Genomic DNA, 18256 nt, shown 5'->3' with positions numbered 1-18256 from the left:
GGTCTGGCCATCTGGAGTACCGGGACAAATCCAGGTGGGCTGGCCAACCTCCGGGCCAGTGGGCCGCTTTCCTTAGCCTATACTTTTTTAATAATAATAAAAACGTTGGCAGAAGGTTTCGCGAGCCAACCCCCCCTTCTTCCTAGGCTTGTTGGTCTATTCATAGTTTTCAGTCACGTGACATTCGCGGTGAACTGGAAGGCAAAACAACAGACCGAGATAGCGGCTCCCACTGGACTCCCTCGTAGAGATGCCTCAAAAGCCGTTACATTTTATTTGGATCATCTCTCAACTAAAGAAAAAGATAGATATGGACACATCCATATACAGCACATATACAGCCTTTCTGCCGTTAAAAACCTCCAGGTCCTTGCCAGCGCTTGACTGTGGTAATGTTTACGTTTACCTTGTTAGGGAATATTTCACCTAACACAGCTCAGGCTTGTCTTCTCGTTGATTAGTGCATCTGAAAGCACAACAACCATCCAGCATTTTGTCAACGCAAAAGTAACAAACTCAAAGTAACAGTGTATCACTTGCTTCCTGGTTGGCAGGCAGCAGAAAATAACGTTTTTTGCCCTCCAAGGGAGCGTTTTCCTTGGAAGGTGAAGGTAAAAACTATGAATTCCATATGAACGTCTACGCAGCCCTTAGCCCCGCCCCATCTCACTCACACACACCACTGTGATACTGACAGCTGGAAAATGAGCTACAACAGAAAATGGAGAAGCAGAGTTTAAAAAAATGTTAAGCTGAAAAGAGACAAAAGAGTCAAAGGTCTTACCTGAAATGCAAGTAAATGTAAAAAAGTAACCGACTCGTTCTGTCGTAATAGTACTAACACCAAGGTCCACAGATGCTAAGACCAGGAAGAGGAATATGCCACAGCCCTGTTCACGGGTGAAAGATAAGACCGAGAGGATATGCGTCTAAATGTGTTAATACAACATGGTATCAGTGAAATGCAAATGCTGTTGGTCAGCTACTGTTTAATAAATGTACCAGGAAGAAAGAACTGAGGTAAAGAGTACAGTAATAAATAGTAGTTTTATGTGTACTCCCATGACCTAAAGCCAACCAGCTGACCCTGAGCAGTAGTTAAACAGTTCTCTGTCTCAGGGAGGATTGTGGATATTTTAGTCTTTTTATCTCAAGGCCCCATGTGATGTGAGGTAGTTCAATCATGACAATTTCAGTGTGTGTTCTGCAGCCTTTTTAAAGCAGTACTGCCATTGTGATCAATGGCTATGATGCTGCTAGGTGGTTTATTAGAGGCTGGTCCTGTTTGCGTGCATTAGCAGGGCGGCTGTGGTGGAGTATACAGTGAACCGTTCTTGTGGGCTGGTCTGGATCAAAGTCTAGTGCCATTTTTTACTCCCAGTCACTCCCTGGTGAGCATGGTGCATAGTGCAACCAGTATCTGGAGTATGTATAGTACACATTATATGTACTGGCACTTGGTGGTAAAGCAGCCATAGCTGTTTGGGCCAAAAGTAGCTAACAACTAATTATCATCTAGCTCAAACACATGAGTGAATGGCATTGACAGAGCATGTGCGAGACAAAAGTGTTTTTTATTTTGGAGAGGTTGCAGCAAATCTGTCTTCAACTCTTTAGGTTACACTTGCACTTTTGAATGTGGTCAATGTGTCTATACAGTATATTGACAGCATGGTTAGAGTGTGCCTTCTATCAATAACATTGCTTGTGTAGGATTAAGTGTTGCCCCTCTCTCTCTCCACAGAGCCTGTCACTTATCGCTCCAGAAAGTCGGATACAATAAGCAGACGAGCTTTGCGTCGTCAGCCCAACTCCCAGGACTCTGCAGACTCCACCTCAACCATTTCCTCCTCCTACCACCCCTCCTCCTCCCTCTCCTCCAATGCCTCCGGCTCTCCCTCCCCTCACTACCGGTTCCGGTCTTCCTCCTCTGGACCCCTGCTCACCTCCTGTGGTTTGGGGGCCCCGTTGGCCGAGGAAGAGGGGAGCCACAAAGCTGGTAAGACCCGCCACAGGCTCAGGCTCAGCCGCAGCTCACCACGCGAGCCCTCAGGAAGCCACCGGAGGGAGTCGGACTTCAGCTCGGGGCCACAGCAGCTGGTTCTGTACGGCAGCAACGAGTTCATGGTGTGAATCCGAGGAGGGAGGAACGCCAGAGTGCAGGAGGGTGGACGAGAAGGGGAGGACGGAGAGCCCGGGGTTGAACAAGGCTGGTCACGGGGTGAGGTTTTTGCCCAGTGTCGCCTGTTGCCCCTCCTCAGTGCCCACCCCTCTACTCCCCTGGTCCCCAAATCAGAAAACTGTGGGGGGAAAAAATAAGAGAATACTGGAAATGTGACAGGGACAAAGAAAGAGGACTGATGATTAATGTGAACGGCAAAAAGCTGGTACAAAGTGAAGTGAAAAGACATGGTCGGACATGTTTGTTGACCCTCAGATCTTAGTGCCGTTTGACCCCTGCAGGAGCACCAGGGGTCGATTAGAGGAGAGAGAGGAGAAGGGAAGGACGGGAGGTGAGACACAGAGAAAACCCACAACTGCAAAGCCAAATCTTATAGTGCCCCATCTTTATTTTTTAGCATGTGGGCAGGTGGTTAAAGCCACCCAGAAGAAATGTAGCCATACTGACTGAACTGGCGGACGTTTTGTCTGTAACCAGCGCCAAGCTAAGTCTGCTTTTCACGTTTACACAAGACACACCAGCCAGAGGCTGCATGCTTCTCCATCACACTTTTTCCTACATCAGTTTGAAGAGACTGTACAGAAATATGTTACAACTGTATGTTCCATTATTATTATTATTATTATTATTATTATTATTATTGCTATTATTATGTGACAGAGGAAAAAGTGTACATAGAAAGAAACTCCAGTGCTGCTCCTGTTCATTGTTGATTTGTCTCTATTTCCTGTTCTCTATTTTGCAGTGAAGTGTCTGGAATTTAGGTTCCACTTTTGTTTCTGTGCTGGCTAACCGTCATTCAGTTTCTCTCTCTTCCTATTTCACAATGAACAGAGGCAGTTTTGGTTGCCCTCGTGTTATACTCTTGAGAAACACTAGAAGGAAAAACTGACGATCTGCGCTCACATGCTTTATTTCTTGGCATGAGGTGTCACATTCAATCAGCCATAAGTGTATTGTATCTCTTTCCCTGCAAGCTTTTTGTTTTTCCCTTCTGTTTTATTCAGAAACATCAGTGTTACTATGTCAGGACTTGAATTTTTAATATATATCTATATATATATATTAATGCTGTATTATAGGTGTTGTCATTGATATCAACAATGTCATGTTTTTGTTGTCAATATTGTTTTACAGTTTATTTTTGCTCAGATGAAAGCCATTTTTTCATTTGCTTTGTGTGCATGTCTGAATGAAAGATTGAGTAATTCCTGCCACTGTATCAGCTCCCATTTTGTGCACGTGTAGTCTTTTTTACACACACTAGTGTTTCCCCCCAAAATGTTCTTCTTGTAAAGGTGAAACAATTCTCTGCAACCATCAAGTGACACTAAAACTCACTCAAACATACAACAGTGTTTCATTAGTCTGAGTTTTATTGCATCTGTGGGGAAACTCTTGCACTCAAACTGTCCACAATGTCCTCTGAGCCATCCAGAATACTTTCTTCTTCTTCTCCTTCTTCTCCTTCTTCTCCTTCTTCTCCTTCTCTGTTACCATAATAGTAGCTCTTTCATCCTCTTCTCTCCCAGCTTTGGCTGTGAAAAGTAGCATTTAATCTACCTGTTAATCAGATAAAAACGAGTAGCAACTTACTCAGACCGTCCATGTGTTTCTGCATATACTTACTCTCTTTCTGTCTCTGTCCACACAGTATCGAAAAACTCAGTATAATATTCAGTTTTATTGGCCTACTGGGTAGCTTAACAGCAATGATGTCTCCATACTTTAGCTGCAATATCTCTCCTTGCTTGCTGCGTGGGTGATCAGATACGTTTGGGCAACCTTTGCTCCGATCTCACCAACGCAATCAGTGTTAATCAACGTTTCCTTGAAGCTGGAAGTCTCAGTAAAGACTGTGCTGATCTCAGTTTTAATGCAGGTGTAGAGACTTGCAGTGTGCTGTCTTTTTACAATATAAACTGTAGACCTGTTTTTTTTTTTTTTTTTTAGAAAAGTGATTCGGAGGTGAGCTGAATGGACAAAACTGATTCCTGGTGAAATATCTTTATGTTGATATTTTATGGGATGGTCTTTGTACATGTCCAGGCTGTCATATGGCACGCGGCCTCCAAAAAAAGACTTAAAAAAGTGAATGTACCTGTCACTGGAAGGCATGCTCTGCTTTCTCTGGTTGTTTTGGTTTCTCTTTTATACACAGTGTATGTACTATTTATGATCATGCTTTTGGGGTGTACATTGGTTTAAAAGAATCTGTTATAAAAGGTGTTATAAAAGGATATATTATCCTGTGTACGGTTCATTATCTACTATTTACCATGGCAACATTTTAACAGTCCACACTCGGTCTGTTATGTTTGTGCTACGAAGCAGAAAAAAAAGAAAAGCGTGTCTCTTTGTCTGTGCCACTCTGGACACGGTTATGTAAAAGGTGCAATTTGTGTTATATTTTGTTTTTTTAATGATACAAACATGTCTGTGGTTGTAAGGGGAAAAAAAAGACTTTTTGGGGGAAATTCATCTGCTTATTAAAAAAGCAAAACTGCAGCCAAACACAAAGGAGTTGAGTTATATTTTGCCTGACAGACAAAAGATGAAAGGCTGTAATTTTTATTTTTTATCATTTCTAATGCAGTGGTGTGTCTTCTTTGGGATAACATCACACATTTGTGCATGTGCATTTCCTTCATCAACATTTTCAAAGGTTATTTTTAAAATATTTTAAATTCTGTATTGTTTACATCCACCTACAACACTGGCTTTGGTGGCAAATTGCTGCATTTCCTACTGCCACCAACTGATGATCAGTGGAATAGCATGAAAACAATTGGCCAGAGGTGGAAGAATTATTAAGACCTTTTACTTAAACCAAGAGTGTGGGATAAATGACAAATTGTCCACACTATAGGTTCAGGTAAAAGTACTAATACAACAATGTAAATGTACTAATTTACAAGTAAATGTCCTGCATTTGAAATCCTAAAATAGTAAAAGTATAATCAGTAAAATGTAGTTAAAGTATCAAATGTAATTACAAGTAAAACATTATATATTTTATTATTAGGTTGTTGATACTAATGAATCATTGCTAAAGCAGCATGTTACTGTTATAGCTGGTCGAGGTGGAGCTTTAATTACTTATATACAGTTAGGGAGTTTTGTGGTTCACAATCTAGGAGTCGGACTTACTTCTAAGGGTTACAAGATAAATCTGAGGGGTCATGGAAAAGAAGAAAAGCTCTGCTTCACAAATTTGTATTCTTTTCTCAAATATTTGCTGTTTTTGGTGAAATACTGGATCATTTTACCTTTTTTGAGCTTCAAATTGTTATTTAAATGAAACCATCTGACAAATTAGAAGGGGAACTGTCTCTTCTTTGGAACTGATGTGGTCACAAACCAAAACGATTAGAAACCACTAGTTCAATCTTTAGCAGTTTATTGTTCTTTATAAGTATATTTTTATTATGTAAAATCTAGTAACAATAGGTGTCATATAATAGTAGTAAAGTAAAAAGGACAATATTTGCCTTTAAGGACCACAAAATTGTACAGTTGTAAGCATTGAAGTTGTGCTTTATTTCGATGATTAGCACCAGTTGCTTACTCATGCTTTATAATCACTGACTCATTTATCTGCTTATTGGCTACAAGCTGACTAGTAACATACAGTACAGAGCAGCCATTATAACCTGACACTATAACCCTGCCCATGCCAACGCCGCTTGCTGCTGCAGCTCCCCACCACCTCTTCCAACCTCTTCAGTATACGCTAAGCTTTTGGTATTGTCGACTTAACTAAAATGTAATGTTCACGTACATGTTACGAGTCCTCGGCCCTCGTCAGATTCTTTTAGAGCTAAATAAATCTAAAATCTAAGGCCAATGAACCTGTATTAGGCAGTCTTATGGGTGAAGTATCAGGCGGTGGCACAGTTGGGGTTTCAGTTCATACCAAAGACAATGGGTGGGGCTGAGGTAAGGGCTCTGAACAGGCCTAGTCATGCCCAAACTAGCCCAAAACATGATAAACAGTTTCATACTACAAGTACACAAGAATATGTGGAAATTTAAATCCAGTTGTAAGATCTTTGTCATACAACAGTATAAAAAGGCACAGGTATAATTAATAAAATGTATGTTGGCTGGATTTTAAATGCTTCACTTTCGGGCTACTGGTATGCCTGGTATTGTGCATTGTGACTCACTGCCATGACTCTCCACCGAGACATGTTTAATAGAACAGAGTCATTTTTTATGTTGTTGGTTAAACCATGATGAGTCAAAATGTCTCATTACTAATAACTGGTTGGTCAGTATCCCATGTCATCAAGTGTGTCGTGTGCTCTCAGCAAAAACAGCTGGAACATTGTGGTTAGGCTCACTTTAATATTTCTCAAAAGACTGTGTGTCTGTGGTATTACTTAATTTTTAACCTATATATTTTATTTTAAGCTGTGTCTTGAATGTCTTTAAATTTTTGAGTGACTTTAATATTAGATTTTAAAGTGAAAGTTTAGATTTATTGAGGGATTATAAAATGTCTTGATTGTTGCTCATCCATACTTTCAATCCTTCAATATAATCCTTTCAATATATTTATTGGAGGTGGTGGAAGAAGAAATCAGACCTTATGAATTGGCACTATATAAATAAAACTGAATATTTTGCTTTAAAAGTAAGTAAAAGTAAAAGTACCAGTGTTAAAATACTCAAATCTTAGTAAAAGCACAAAAGTATTAGCATCAAAATATACTTTGAGTAGCCTACTAAAATTAAGAATTACTTATATTATGCAGAATGGCCCGTTCAGAACAATATATTACATAATTGGATTATAATTAGTGATACAATAATGTGTTCTTAGATATTGCAGCTTGTGGAGCTCATTTTAATTGCATTATATACTGCCTGGTATATTAAACCATAACCATAAAATATCATTTATTTATTAATTTTGTCAAATAAATGTAGTGGAGTATAAGTATAAAGAATGGAAATACAGGAGTAAAGAACAAGCACCTCAAAAGTGTACAGTACTTGGGTAAATATACTAAGTTACATCCCACCGATGCTTTTATTGGTGGAGCAACTTCAAAGCTTTTTTAATGTAATTTCCTATTATTTCATGTTTTTATTATAGATTTTATAATTTTATTATAATGTATTTTACGTTTATTCATCAATTGGTTTTATTTTGAAATGTCATTCTCATAATTTGTCCACGCGACAGTTACCACAACAAAAGCCTTTCACTTCCCGTCGTCCTCCGGGTCAAAAATGAAACTAAACAGAACATCGGGGAAGATTCCACCTCCACAGAAACATATCTTTTGTTGTGTAACTGCGACCTATTGTCAGACTAGCGGGGAGGCTGACTGACTGCAAGAAGAAAAACATCGAGTTTCTCTTCCACTAAAGTGAAAGTAGGGGAGTGTGTAGGTTTTGAAATGCTGCGACAGTGATTCACCTGTTGGTCCCTCCCGGATGCGTTAGTACATGAAACTATCTGAGGTTTTTTACAGCTGACTTCACATGAGATCTGTAGCGCGACTCAGCTGACACCACATCAAACTGTCCACGGTGAGTTCAGGCTTTCACTCTGAATTTTTTCTTTTGGTGCATTTCTCAGTTAATGAACTATGTTGAAATTAACTGTAGCTACCTTTTCTTTTTGCCATATTTTAAACTGTTTTTAATATATGTCCTGCCAATTTGTGTGTGGTCAAGACCTGAATGAATAGCGTATCAGTTCATGTTCAAAATGTCTTTTTCTTTTAAATCCCGCAGATGTCTGATTTCAAAACTCTCGTTTTCTTTGACCTGGAGACCACTGGATTAGGTAACATAAACTTTTAAGTCTGCTTATCAGCTCTTGTTGATCGATACTAATGGCATCAGCTAAATTAGATCTGACCCTTTATTTACCTTATTTGACAACAGCATTGTCAAATATGGTAGGGTTTTTTTTTTCATTGTTTATGATAGACTATAGAATAGAATAGAATATTTTTGCCTAAAATATATATTTTATATTTTTTTTATAAAATGTTTTTTGAGCTTGAAAGTTCATATTTGATCTTGAAAATAAATGGATCCACTTACTGTGATGGCATTTTTCCACAGCTTGTTTACTTTATAACTTTTCTTGTCAAAATAATTAGTTTAATTAAAAGTAGCAAAAGTTTAAAAATACTCTGATACATGTAAAAGTCCTGCATTGAAAATCATCATCAAATTATACTTAAAGTACCAAAAGTAAAAGTACTTACTATGCAGAATTGCTCATTTCTAAAATAACATATTATATCACTGGATTATAATTAGTGAGGCATTAATGTATAAGCATCAGTAATGTTGCAGCTGGTAAAGGTGGAGCTAATTTGAACTACTTCATTTACTGCCTGGTATCTTTATCTATAATAAAACATCATTACTTATTAGTTGATTTATATTTATTTTATAATTATTTTATAAAATCTGAATCAGAATCTGCAAAATAACTAGTAACTAAGGCTGTATAAATAATAATAATAAAAATACAGTTTTTGCTTCATAATGGAGTACAAGGATAAAGTAGCAATAAAAGTACCTCAAAAATGTACTTAACTACTTTCCACCTCTGCTTTTAACCCAGTGCGTCATTTCTCGTGCAATCACTTAACAAACTAAGTGTTACTTTAGAAGTGTTGTGTGTTTAATGTATGCTTCATTGTGTACCAGTATGGCTCCCTAAAAATAACTGATAATAGCCAACATCATAACAGGGAGTCAGAGTCATGAAGGTCTTGAGAAATTAAAGCTTAGGGTTTGGTTAGAAAAGGGCGAAGTATCACTCGGCTGTCATTACACTTTGAGCCACTAAGATTACATAACAGAGGACATGTTTGTGCCACAAACCAGCCAGAGATGCTCTTCCTGTGGCTGCCACAGGATGCCTCTGCTACATTACTGACTTGAATGGAAGTTGCGACACTAAGATTTAATTGTCATATCAATTATACAAATAGTACATATCCTAAAATATTAAATACTAATCTTGAATTTTTGCAAGATTAAGGCTGGATTAAGCCAGCAATTGCAAGGCCTCAGATCTCTAGCGGCATCTTTAATCAATATTTTTTATTAGCAATGGATTAAATGACTACGAACACTTCATCTCTGTTATGGAAATAAAGTAAGCCAGGTTCAGGTGGGATGGAGAAGTTTAAGAGACTGATAAAGTAAAAATAAAATACCACATGCACACAAACCTGAAGGGTACTTCCTGTGTGTATTTATCCTTCCTAGACCTACAGAGATTCGCTAAGTGTCTAAATAAGATTATTGTTCACCTATATGCAGTACATAGGTTCAAATCAAGACACTATTCTTATTTAAATTAGCCTAAAGTGAAGTTGTCTGTCATAAAAGCCACATGCAACACTTTCAACATAGAGCCAGTCAGTTGGTCTGTAATTAAACAAAATAAGGATAATATCGAACTTGGGTTACAAAACATATGGATAACAACGCATCCTTATCAAGGTGGCTGCGTCAGTCAGTCGACCAAGAAGACAGAGAGGAGAGACAGAGTCTGACCTACTGTTCACTGGCCGTGACCTTGGCTTACTTTAGCTCAGAAATTGACCCTATCATGACCTGGGGAAACCTGTGTCATAGTACCCGTAAAATTCCTTTACAATCTCGGGCTGTGTGAGATTGTGATGGGCAATTCTGACATTTTAAAGACCAAATGATTAATTGCTTAACTGAGGAAATAAGGTGACAAATTAATTGATATTAGAAATGATCATTAGTTGCTGCCCTGGCTGTTAAGTATGTAAAATTTACCCTTCCTGTCAAAGTAGGTGGGTCTTGAACCTTTAATGCAATGCTGTGACAGAAACTAGAAGCTCAGACTGATTTCATTGTAACTTTAAGGTGTCTGTGGTTTTGACTGTGTAGGTGTGCCAGATGACTCAGTGGCTGCTCTCGTTATCATAACACATTTGGCAGGACGTCGTGGTTAAAGCTCTTTCATGTGTAGTTCGTTTGAACATGAGTTCCTCAGAAATCTTGCCACTTGTGTGTGCTCTTTTAACAAGGTGTACTTTCCAACAAAAGAAAATCTTATCACAACATCCACTTGCTGGAAATTGTTTTTACTTTTAGCAACATGCCATCAGTGTAAAAGGGTCGGGTTATGCTGATGAACAAGGAAGTTGCAATCTGCCACTATGTTCAAATCACACATGACAGCCCAGCTTTGTTCCTGAGGGCTAGCCTCCGCACAGCTGGCCAATTGTACAATCCTAAATCCCGCCCCTTTTCGCCAATAACAGTTGGCTGGATCTCAGTCATCTTTCCCCTTTACTAGACTCGCCTACGTTGAAAAGAAAAAATTACTTTAAAGATGGTTAAAAGATGTTGCTGGGGTGGCTGTAAAAGTGACACTTTATACCCATTACAATGTAATGTGTCTTCATGGACACACATGTAGTCAGTGTGTAAGTTTTAGTGATATCTAGTGGTGAGAGTTGCGAATTGCACCCCCCAACCCTGCCACTAAAACTTACACACTGAACCTTTAAGTTAGCAAAACACTCGGTAACATATAACTACATCAAAAGGAGTTTGCCTAATGTCAAATCACTTACATCAGCCAGGATTTGGAAAAGGACAGATAGGTTGGTAGCTGACATAATTTTAAAATGATGTGAATTATTATTAGCCAGAAAAGATCAAGTCTAACGTTGTTTTATTTATATTGTCTCTGTAAGACCACATGCCGCCCTTAAGTAACTTTTGGTGTTATTTATTTGGAACCTGGCTAAACAGCTGTCAAGCTTGTCTGACCTAGCAACAATAGTTACAGGAGGGCGGAACTTCGGAAGAGTCGCTGTGTGAATGTCGAACTGTTGGTTTTGGAAAGTTAAAGAAATAATCTGTCTGAAATCGACAGGGTGTGGGAGCAGGAGGTGTCCAAGCAGTTCTGAAGAAGCATACTGGCAGAATTTGCTCAGTTGATGGTTCAGTTGTTAACTTGACTTAACAAGTTTGACATTTGGGGGAATGAGCTCATTCTCTCTTTTTGCTGAGAGTTACATGATAAGATTGATATCACTCTCAAGTCTTAAAAAAAAAAAATTGAAAGCTACAACGAGAAAAGAGGTTAGCTTAGCTTAGCACAAAGAATGGAAACCAAAAAATAGTCCTGCATGTAACCCACTGTAAAGCCACAATATGTCAAACGATGAATCGATTATTAAAATAGTTGCTGATTAATTTAATAGTTGACAACTAATCGATTAATGGACTAATAGTCTCTAATCTATATTTTGTGTAATCGGCCTACAATAGTTTTAGAATTAAATTTAATATTATAAATTATATTTTTTTATATTTTCTTTTTGTCTTACCCTCCTTTCATTTATATCCTCTCTACATTCAGACACTGCAGTATGTGACATCATCCAGTTGTCGGCCATCTGTGGAGAGAAGGTCTTTAACGTCTACACCCTCCCCCGCCGTGCCCTCACTGAGAGCGCAAAAAATGTCACAGGGTTCACCGTCAGTCAAGGCACCCTGTTTCTCCACGGGAATCCTGTGGAGACTATACCTCTTGTTGAAGCTCTCACCTCCTTCATGGCCTTCCTTTGCTCCTTCCACCGCCCTGTGGTGCTGGCGGCCCACAGTGCAAGGCGGTTTGACGCACCTGTGCTCACCAGAGTGCTGCGACAGTTCTCCCTCCGGCAGGAGTTCCAGCAGGTGGTGTCCGGGTTTCTGGATACCTTCCTACTAAGCAAGAACCTCTATCGGGGTCTGGGCAGTTATTCTCAGAAAAACTTGGTCCGCCACTATCTCGGAAAGACCTACAACGCCCATAATGCTATGGAGGACGCCAGGATGCTGCAGGAGCTGTTCAACTCGTGGAGTCCTAACAGATGTGATGTCTTGAGATTTATCTACAGGTCGTCCCTAGCATTTTAAAAAGGCTGCAAGACAAAAAAGAGGAAACCAATACTCCGCTTAGAAGTTAACCTTTTCAATTTTGTACTCATCATGTGTCAGACATTCAGAAAAACAGTTCTTGTGATTAGAGACAAATAATGCTTGTTACACCCCAAACCCCAAATAATGTACTGTAACATGTCTCATACTCACACGAGCTGTACTTGTTTGTCTTCCCAGCAAATTGTAGCCCCAAAAAAATATTAAACATCCATTTAATTCTTCTAGACAATTTGGTATTTTTTAAATTATTATTTGCACTAAACTTCCTACAGAGTAGCCTCAGTAGACCAGCATGCAACTCAGCCGTAAGGCTTGTTGTGTTTAATTTTAAAAGCATTTTTTCATGCGATCATTATCTTTATTCCCTGTTCTACCTTCAGTACTGTATACGTGTAATAACGAAAAAAGACTTTTCTCCAAGGGTTTGTCGCACATGCAGCACTTTAGGAAATTCAGGAAATCACTATCTAGAATGAGATTAGAGAGGTGAGATAAAAAAGGATCTACTGTATGTGGTTTAAGCAAGGATGTTTAATGTTGATTTGCTGACTTTTGTACATGTTTCAACATATAAATCTCTCCTCTGAAATATTTCAAAAGCACTTTCTGATGGATTATGAATTCTTGTTTAATAAGAAATTAGTCTGTGTACATAATATACATCATAGTGTAGATAAAGTGTTAAAAGTGATGAAAATGATGCTTTGCTTAAAATATAATTCATTTGCTTGTATGTATTATAATAGCAGAGTAGAGTTTTTTAAAAGAAATATATGAAACTGATATCTACAACCAAAATACCACAAAACATGATCAAAAAGTTAGAGAGACTGTAACGAATTTGTTGTTGATACATTTAAGGAATACTTGCAATGAGATAATTTATCCAATCATGAATATGTTTTAAAAATGGGGAATAAACATTACATTTATTCATTTAGCTGACGCTTATCCAAAGCAACTTACAATTGCTGTATACGTCAGAGTTAGGGTCGCACATCTTCGGAGCAACTAGGGGTTAAGTGTCTTGCTCAGGGACACTTTGGTGAATGTGTCACAGTGGGAATCGAACCCAGGTCTCTCACATCAAAAGAATGTGTCTCATCCACTGCCCATCACCACCTCAAAAAGATTACATTGAAAGTAAGAAACAATATTGTTGTTATTAAAATGTATACAATCTCACCAAATATCCCTCTAAATAAATATAATGAAGTGTATTGTTAAGTTCTTCTTTCTTATAAAATATGCAACTATAATCAGTGTCAATATATCCACCAACCAAACTTCTGTAAGTATTTCATCCACGTTTTGATTAACCTCTGCCAAGTTGCGCTGCCATTTATCTCCTGTAGAGGGCAGCACCGTCCGTGGGACACTTAGATCTGCTGGGTCATATTTTACAGAAGAAGACAATGTCTCTCCAGAATAATATAACAACGTTTCTTGTTTCACTCTTGTTTAGTTGGAAAATGATATTTGCTCAGGAAATACGTTGTACAGTGTATAGCTACAAGTGTTTTGATTGGTACGTGTTTTATTGCTTGGCTACAACTCATTTATCTTGTTCTTGTCCGTAAATTCATCTTCAACGAGGCTTTTGTTTTGAAAGTTATGTCTGTCTAAGCAGGTGTTTTAAAAACACGGAGGGAAATCTTTACCGACGCCATGTAAATGTCAGTGTCTCTAATGTGTCTTCGTTTCGATTACGTTATTTTACTAAAGTCATTTGATAAACGTTACTGAACTGTGGGCTTGACGGGATGCAAAAATCAGAATCGGACAAGGTTGAAAAGTCTCAACCGTCGCTGGTTTTCTTTGACTTGGAGACAACTGGACTGGGTAACGTTAAGAAAATCTTTCCTTTAACGTTAATGTTTATATGACTTGATGCTTCTCATTCTCTTGTCCTGCTTATGGAAGATAAAGAACGCATAACACCATCCAGATGTTTTAAAACAAAGCTTTATTTTCCACATTGGGTCTGTTTAAAACTATTTAAGATGTTGCCCTGTTGTGGTTAAATATTACTTGCTTCTGGGGCAGCAATTAATGATTATGTTCTAATGATAATGTTATGTTGATTAATCATCTAAATCAAAAGCCAAAGAGGTATAACAAAGTACAACTTACATGTTTCACAGCCAAAAGTGACATTTTAAAGTGCTTATTGTCAGTTTACAAAGAAATTATAAAGACTGTAAAGCAGCAAAAAGCTGAAAATGTCTTAACGATTAATCATTATCAATATTGTCATTGTGGGTCGGCACAAGCAATATATAGCCATGACAATATATACTGAGAGACCATATAAATTTGGTTACAATCAGAGTTTTTTTCATAGTATTACATATCTGGTGTGTCAGACCCCTGTTGGAAATATTTTTAAATCACTGAGTGAGTCTGTTTTATGGCTAATTTTAATTTTTGTATGATTTGCATTAATGTGATAAAGTACCTTTTGATTTGTAAGGTATTTCATTTGCTGAAATAGCCAAAAACAGTCATTGTTGTTTGGTTATTTTATCAACGTTTCTCAATTGATTTTCCAGGTAATTTACTGTATCATCATGATGCAGTGTGAGTTATTGTATAATTGTACGCATGTCTTCCATGCCTAATTCTTGTTAATTAGTTTTTGACTAACCAAACAGCCTGTGTTTCAGCCTACAATCATTCTATCATAGTTTTCACATTTTCTGCTTCAACACCCAGTGCCCCTTTTTGTGGAAAAAGATCCTCTGAAGCACACAGAAGCTTTTATCCCAGTGTTTTATTTGTCCAGGTCAGAGTTGTGAGATTGTCCAGCTGGCTGCAGTGAGTGGAGGCCACTCACTCAACCTCTATGTCATCCCTGGGTGTCGAATGCAGCGAGGAGCAGCCAAAGTGACTGGCTTCAGGGTCCGTAGACAGAGACTGTACCTCCATCGCCAACTTGTCCTCACCAACTCCCTGCGAGAGGTCCTGGTCTCCTTCATAGCTTTCCTTAAAATGCTCAGACGCCCGCTTGTCATTGGCCACAACATTCGCCGCTTCGACTGCCCACTGTTGGCTCGAGCTCTTGATGAAGTGGACCTACGTGCAGAGTTTGAGTCATCAGTCTTAGGCTGTGTTGACACTCTACCACTGGCTCGGGAGATGCTAAAGGACCGCTGCCTCCAGAGTTTTCAACAGGAGAACTTGGTAAGGGAGCTGCTGGGTGTGAACTACAAGGCCCATGATGCTTTGGAGGATGTGCGGGCATTACAGGCACTGTATGGTGTGCTTCAGCCCACACCAGAGTTGATCTGTAGGCATAGGTTTACTCTGGACACCATGGAAAACAAACCAGCTTTGACAGCTGCTAAATCTAAAGTGCACTGTAAGAAACCAGAACAGCGCCCCCTGTGGGAGCACTTCAGACAGACAGCAAAGGTCTCTGATCGCAAAGCAGAGGACCAAAATGGACAACTTAATGAATTATAAATCTTTTGACATAAAGAAATGAGATCAAAACACAGAAGACTGGCAGCATTCATCAGCCTGTATAAGGTGAATTTTGTGTTTTGTGTGCCATAAGGTAGAACATTTAGAGGGTTGTTCTTCTTCCAGTGCAAACAGAGCTGTGAGAGTTTCCTCTAATGGTTGATGGTGGTACAAATTAAAAAATCTGACTGGAGAAAATCACTTCAAACATCCTCCTCAGTGAAGCAAAACAATAAACTGCAGTGCAAATGGATTATTCTAGCAAGTTTGTTGACTGGCTTTTGAAAGGTGAAGATACGAAGACAATGCACACACATCTGGAAGTCACACAGTACGACTTCAGCCACTGCCAAATCCTAATGGGGCCTTTGCTTCTTCTAGACTTCCTTAATTTGCTTTATGAATCTTGAGTTTCAGATCTAAAAGCTTCAGTCTTACCATTGTTGTTATTATCCTCAAAATATGCTTTATCGCACAATCCTGACCAGATGGGAGACATGAGTGTCTATTGTAGCTGTAGTAACACTTTAGTCATACATTTGTAGGAATCTTAAGATGGCTGTTGAAATCTGCATGCTGCTTACTACTACTTCACCATTTATTTCAGAAACAAGAAACAGGCAAACAGCCATGATTCAAATGTCTCTTTATATGATTTATAAATGGTGAAAATGTCTAATGGTGGGCAGATTTTTAAATATGTCTCATATCACTGTGTAAAAATGGTGATGACTGTTGGAAACCTGCCTTATGTATACAGTTTGGTTATTAAGAAAATCTTATGTACTTCTATTCTGAATTCTTTAAGGTACAGAATATTTTTAGAGGTAAATAAATCTGCTAATAAATATATTGTACTTGTACAGTGTGTCTCCAATGTATACTTCATTCCCTGTTAGTGCTTGATAAATATATGAATATTTCATGTAGGACTGTGAGATATGGCTGAAATCAATATACCAATGTTCTTCTATTATCAATATGGCTAAATTATACATAAAATATTCAAATGGATGAAAAAATTTATGTTCAGTGCAATACACCTTTTGTAATTTACATCAGATAAAACTATTTGCACAATTAAAACAAATCTTAACAGCTTTTATTTGGATAAAACCTGTTAATATACACTGCTCAAAAAAATAAAGGGAACACTAAAATAACACATCCTAGATCTGAATGAAATAATTATTAAATACTCCTTTCTTTACATAGTTGAATGTGCTGACAACAAAATCACACAAATTACCAATGGAAATCATATTTATCAACCCATGAGGTCTGGATTTGGAGTCACACTCACAATCAAAGTGGAAAACCACACATTACAGGCCGATCCAACTGTAATGTCCTTAAAACAAGTCAAAATTAGGCTCAGTAGTGTGTGTGGCCTCCACGTGCCTGTATGACCTCCCTACAACGCCTGGGCATGATCCTGATGAGGTGGTGGATGGTCTCCTGAGGGATCTTCTCCCAGACCTGGACTAAAGCATCCGCCAGTCCATAGCATCAATGCCTTCCTCTTGCAGGAGCTGCTGATACACAAGGTCTAGCATTGTCTTGCATTAGGAGGAACCCAGGGCCAACCGCACCAGCATATGGTCTCACAAGGGGTCTGAGGATCTCATCTCGGTACCTAATGGCAGTCAGGCTACCTCTGGTGAGCACATGGAGGGCTGTGTGGCCCCCCAAAGAAATGCCACCCCACACCATTACTGACCCAGCGCCAAACTGGTCATGCTGGAGGATGTTGCAGGCAGAACGTTCTCCACGGCGTCTCCAGACTCTTTCACGTCTGTCACATGTGCTCAGTGTGAACCTGTTTTCATCTGTGAAGAGCACAGGGTGCCAGTGGCGAATTTGCCAATCTTGTTCTCTGGCAAATGCCAAACGTCCTGCACGGTGTTGGGCTGTAAGCACAACCCCCACCTGTGGACGTCGGGCCCTCATACCACCCTCATGGAGTCTGTTTCTGACCGTTTGAGCAGACAATGCACATTTGTGGCCTGCTGGAGGTCATTTTGCAGGGCTCTGGCAGTGCTCCTCCTGCTCCTCCTTGCACAAAGGCGGAGGTAGCTGTCGTGCTGCTGGGTTGTTGCCCTCCTACGGCCTCCTCCACGTCTCCTGATGTACTGGCCTGTCTCCTGGTAGCGCCTCCACGCTCTGGACACTACGCTGACAGACACAGCAAACCTTCTTGCCACAGCTCGCATTGATGTGCCATCCTGGATGAGCTGCACTACCTGAGCCACTTGTGTGGGTTGTAGACTCCGTGTCAAGCTACCACTAGAGTGAAAGCACCGCCAGCATTCAAAAGTGACCAAAACATCAGCAAGGAAGCATAGGAACTGAGAAGTGGTCTGTGGTCACCACCTGCAGAACCACTCCTTTACGCAGATTCCAGTTTCTCAAATCTGAATATTTTCTGGTTTCCTAGATCCTCAATTACAGTAAATGGAACATCTTTGGGTTGTGGACAAAACAAGACATTTGAGGATGTCATCTTGGGCTGTGGGAAACACTGATTGACAAACAATGAATTGATTATTTGAGAAAATAATCAACAATGAAAATAATCATTAGTTGCAGCTCTAAAAAAGAACAATGTCGGATTGGACCTGTTTGTTTAAACAACACGTTACATCACTAAAA

The 18256-nt window shown here is 39.1% G+C and overlaps 3 protein-coding genes across 13 annotated transcripts in view; all 3 read left to right on the top strand.

The window, feature by feature from the left end:
- LOC119893251 (unconventional myosin-IXAa-like) overlaps positions 1-4696 on the top strand; it is a 152296-nt gene extending 147600 nt beyond the window's left edge. For 10 of the 11 annotated variants that reach the window (XM_038705262.1, XM_038705269.1, XM_038705260.1 and 7 more), the window contains one exon: positions 1745-4696. In XM_038705262.1, the coding sequence (XP_038561190.1) occupies positions 1745-2133 (389 nt within the window). In that variant the 3' untranslated portion in view covers positions 2134-4696. The remainder of the gene's footprint in view (positions 1-1744) is intronic. The other variant, XM_038705268.1, reaches the window with a different exon arrangement.
- A 2718-nt stretch (positions 4697-7414) lies between these two features.
- On the top strand, positions 7415-13359 carry LOC119893250 (DNA polymerase III PolC-type-like). The gene is made up of 3 exons (XM_038705258.1): positions 7415-7726; positions 7934-7985; positions 11577-13359. The coding sequence occupies exons 2-3, from the start codon at positions 7934-7936 to the stop codon at positions 12113-12115; spliced, it is 591 nt and encodes a 196-aa protein (XP_038561186.1). The 5' UTR covers positions 7415-7726; the 3' UTR covers positions 12116-13359.
- A 140-nt stretch (positions 13360-13499) lies between these two features.
- LOC119893249 (protein PML-like) lies at positions 13500-16467 on the top strand. Its single transcript, XM_038705257.1, has 2 exons — positions 13500-13981; positions 14925-16467. The coding sequence occupies exons 1-2, from the start codon at positions 13903-13905 to the stop codon at positions 15602-15604; spliced, it is 759 nt and encodes a 252-aa protein (XP_038561185.1). The 5' UTR covers positions 13500-13902; the 3' UTR covers positions 15605-16467.
- Positions 16468-18256: the final 1789 nt, after the last annotated feature.

The sequence above is a fragment of the Micropterus salmoides genome, unplaced genomic scaffold, assembly GCF_014851395.1.
Source record: "Micropterus salmoides isolate LMB-PRFRI ecotype aquatic unplaced genomic scaffold, ASM1485139v1 Ms_hic_scaffold_8, whole genome shotgun sequence".
Lineage (NCBI taxonomy): Eukaryota > Metazoa > Chordata > Actinopteri > Centrarchiformes > Centrarchidae > Micropterus > Micropterus salmoides.
This window is presented reverse-complemented; position numbering and strand designations above follow the sequence as displayed.

Coding starts and splice junctions, on each gene's coding strand:
- LOC119893249 (XM_038705257.1), top strand. CDS start 13,903: ATGCAAAAATCAGAATCGGACAAGGTTGAAAAGTCTCAACCGTCGCTG. Junction 13,982..14,924: donor CTTGGAGACAACTGGACTGG/GTAACGTTAAGA, acceptor TTATTTGTCCAG/GTCAGAGTTGTGAGATTGTC.
- LOC119893250 (XM_038705258.1), top strand. CDS start 7,934: ATGTCTGATTTCAAAACTCTCGTTTTCTTTGACCTGGAGACCACTGGA. Junction 7,986..11,576: donor CCTGGAGACCACTGGATTAG/GTAACATAAACT, acceptor CTCTACATTCAG/ACACTGCAGTATGTGACATC.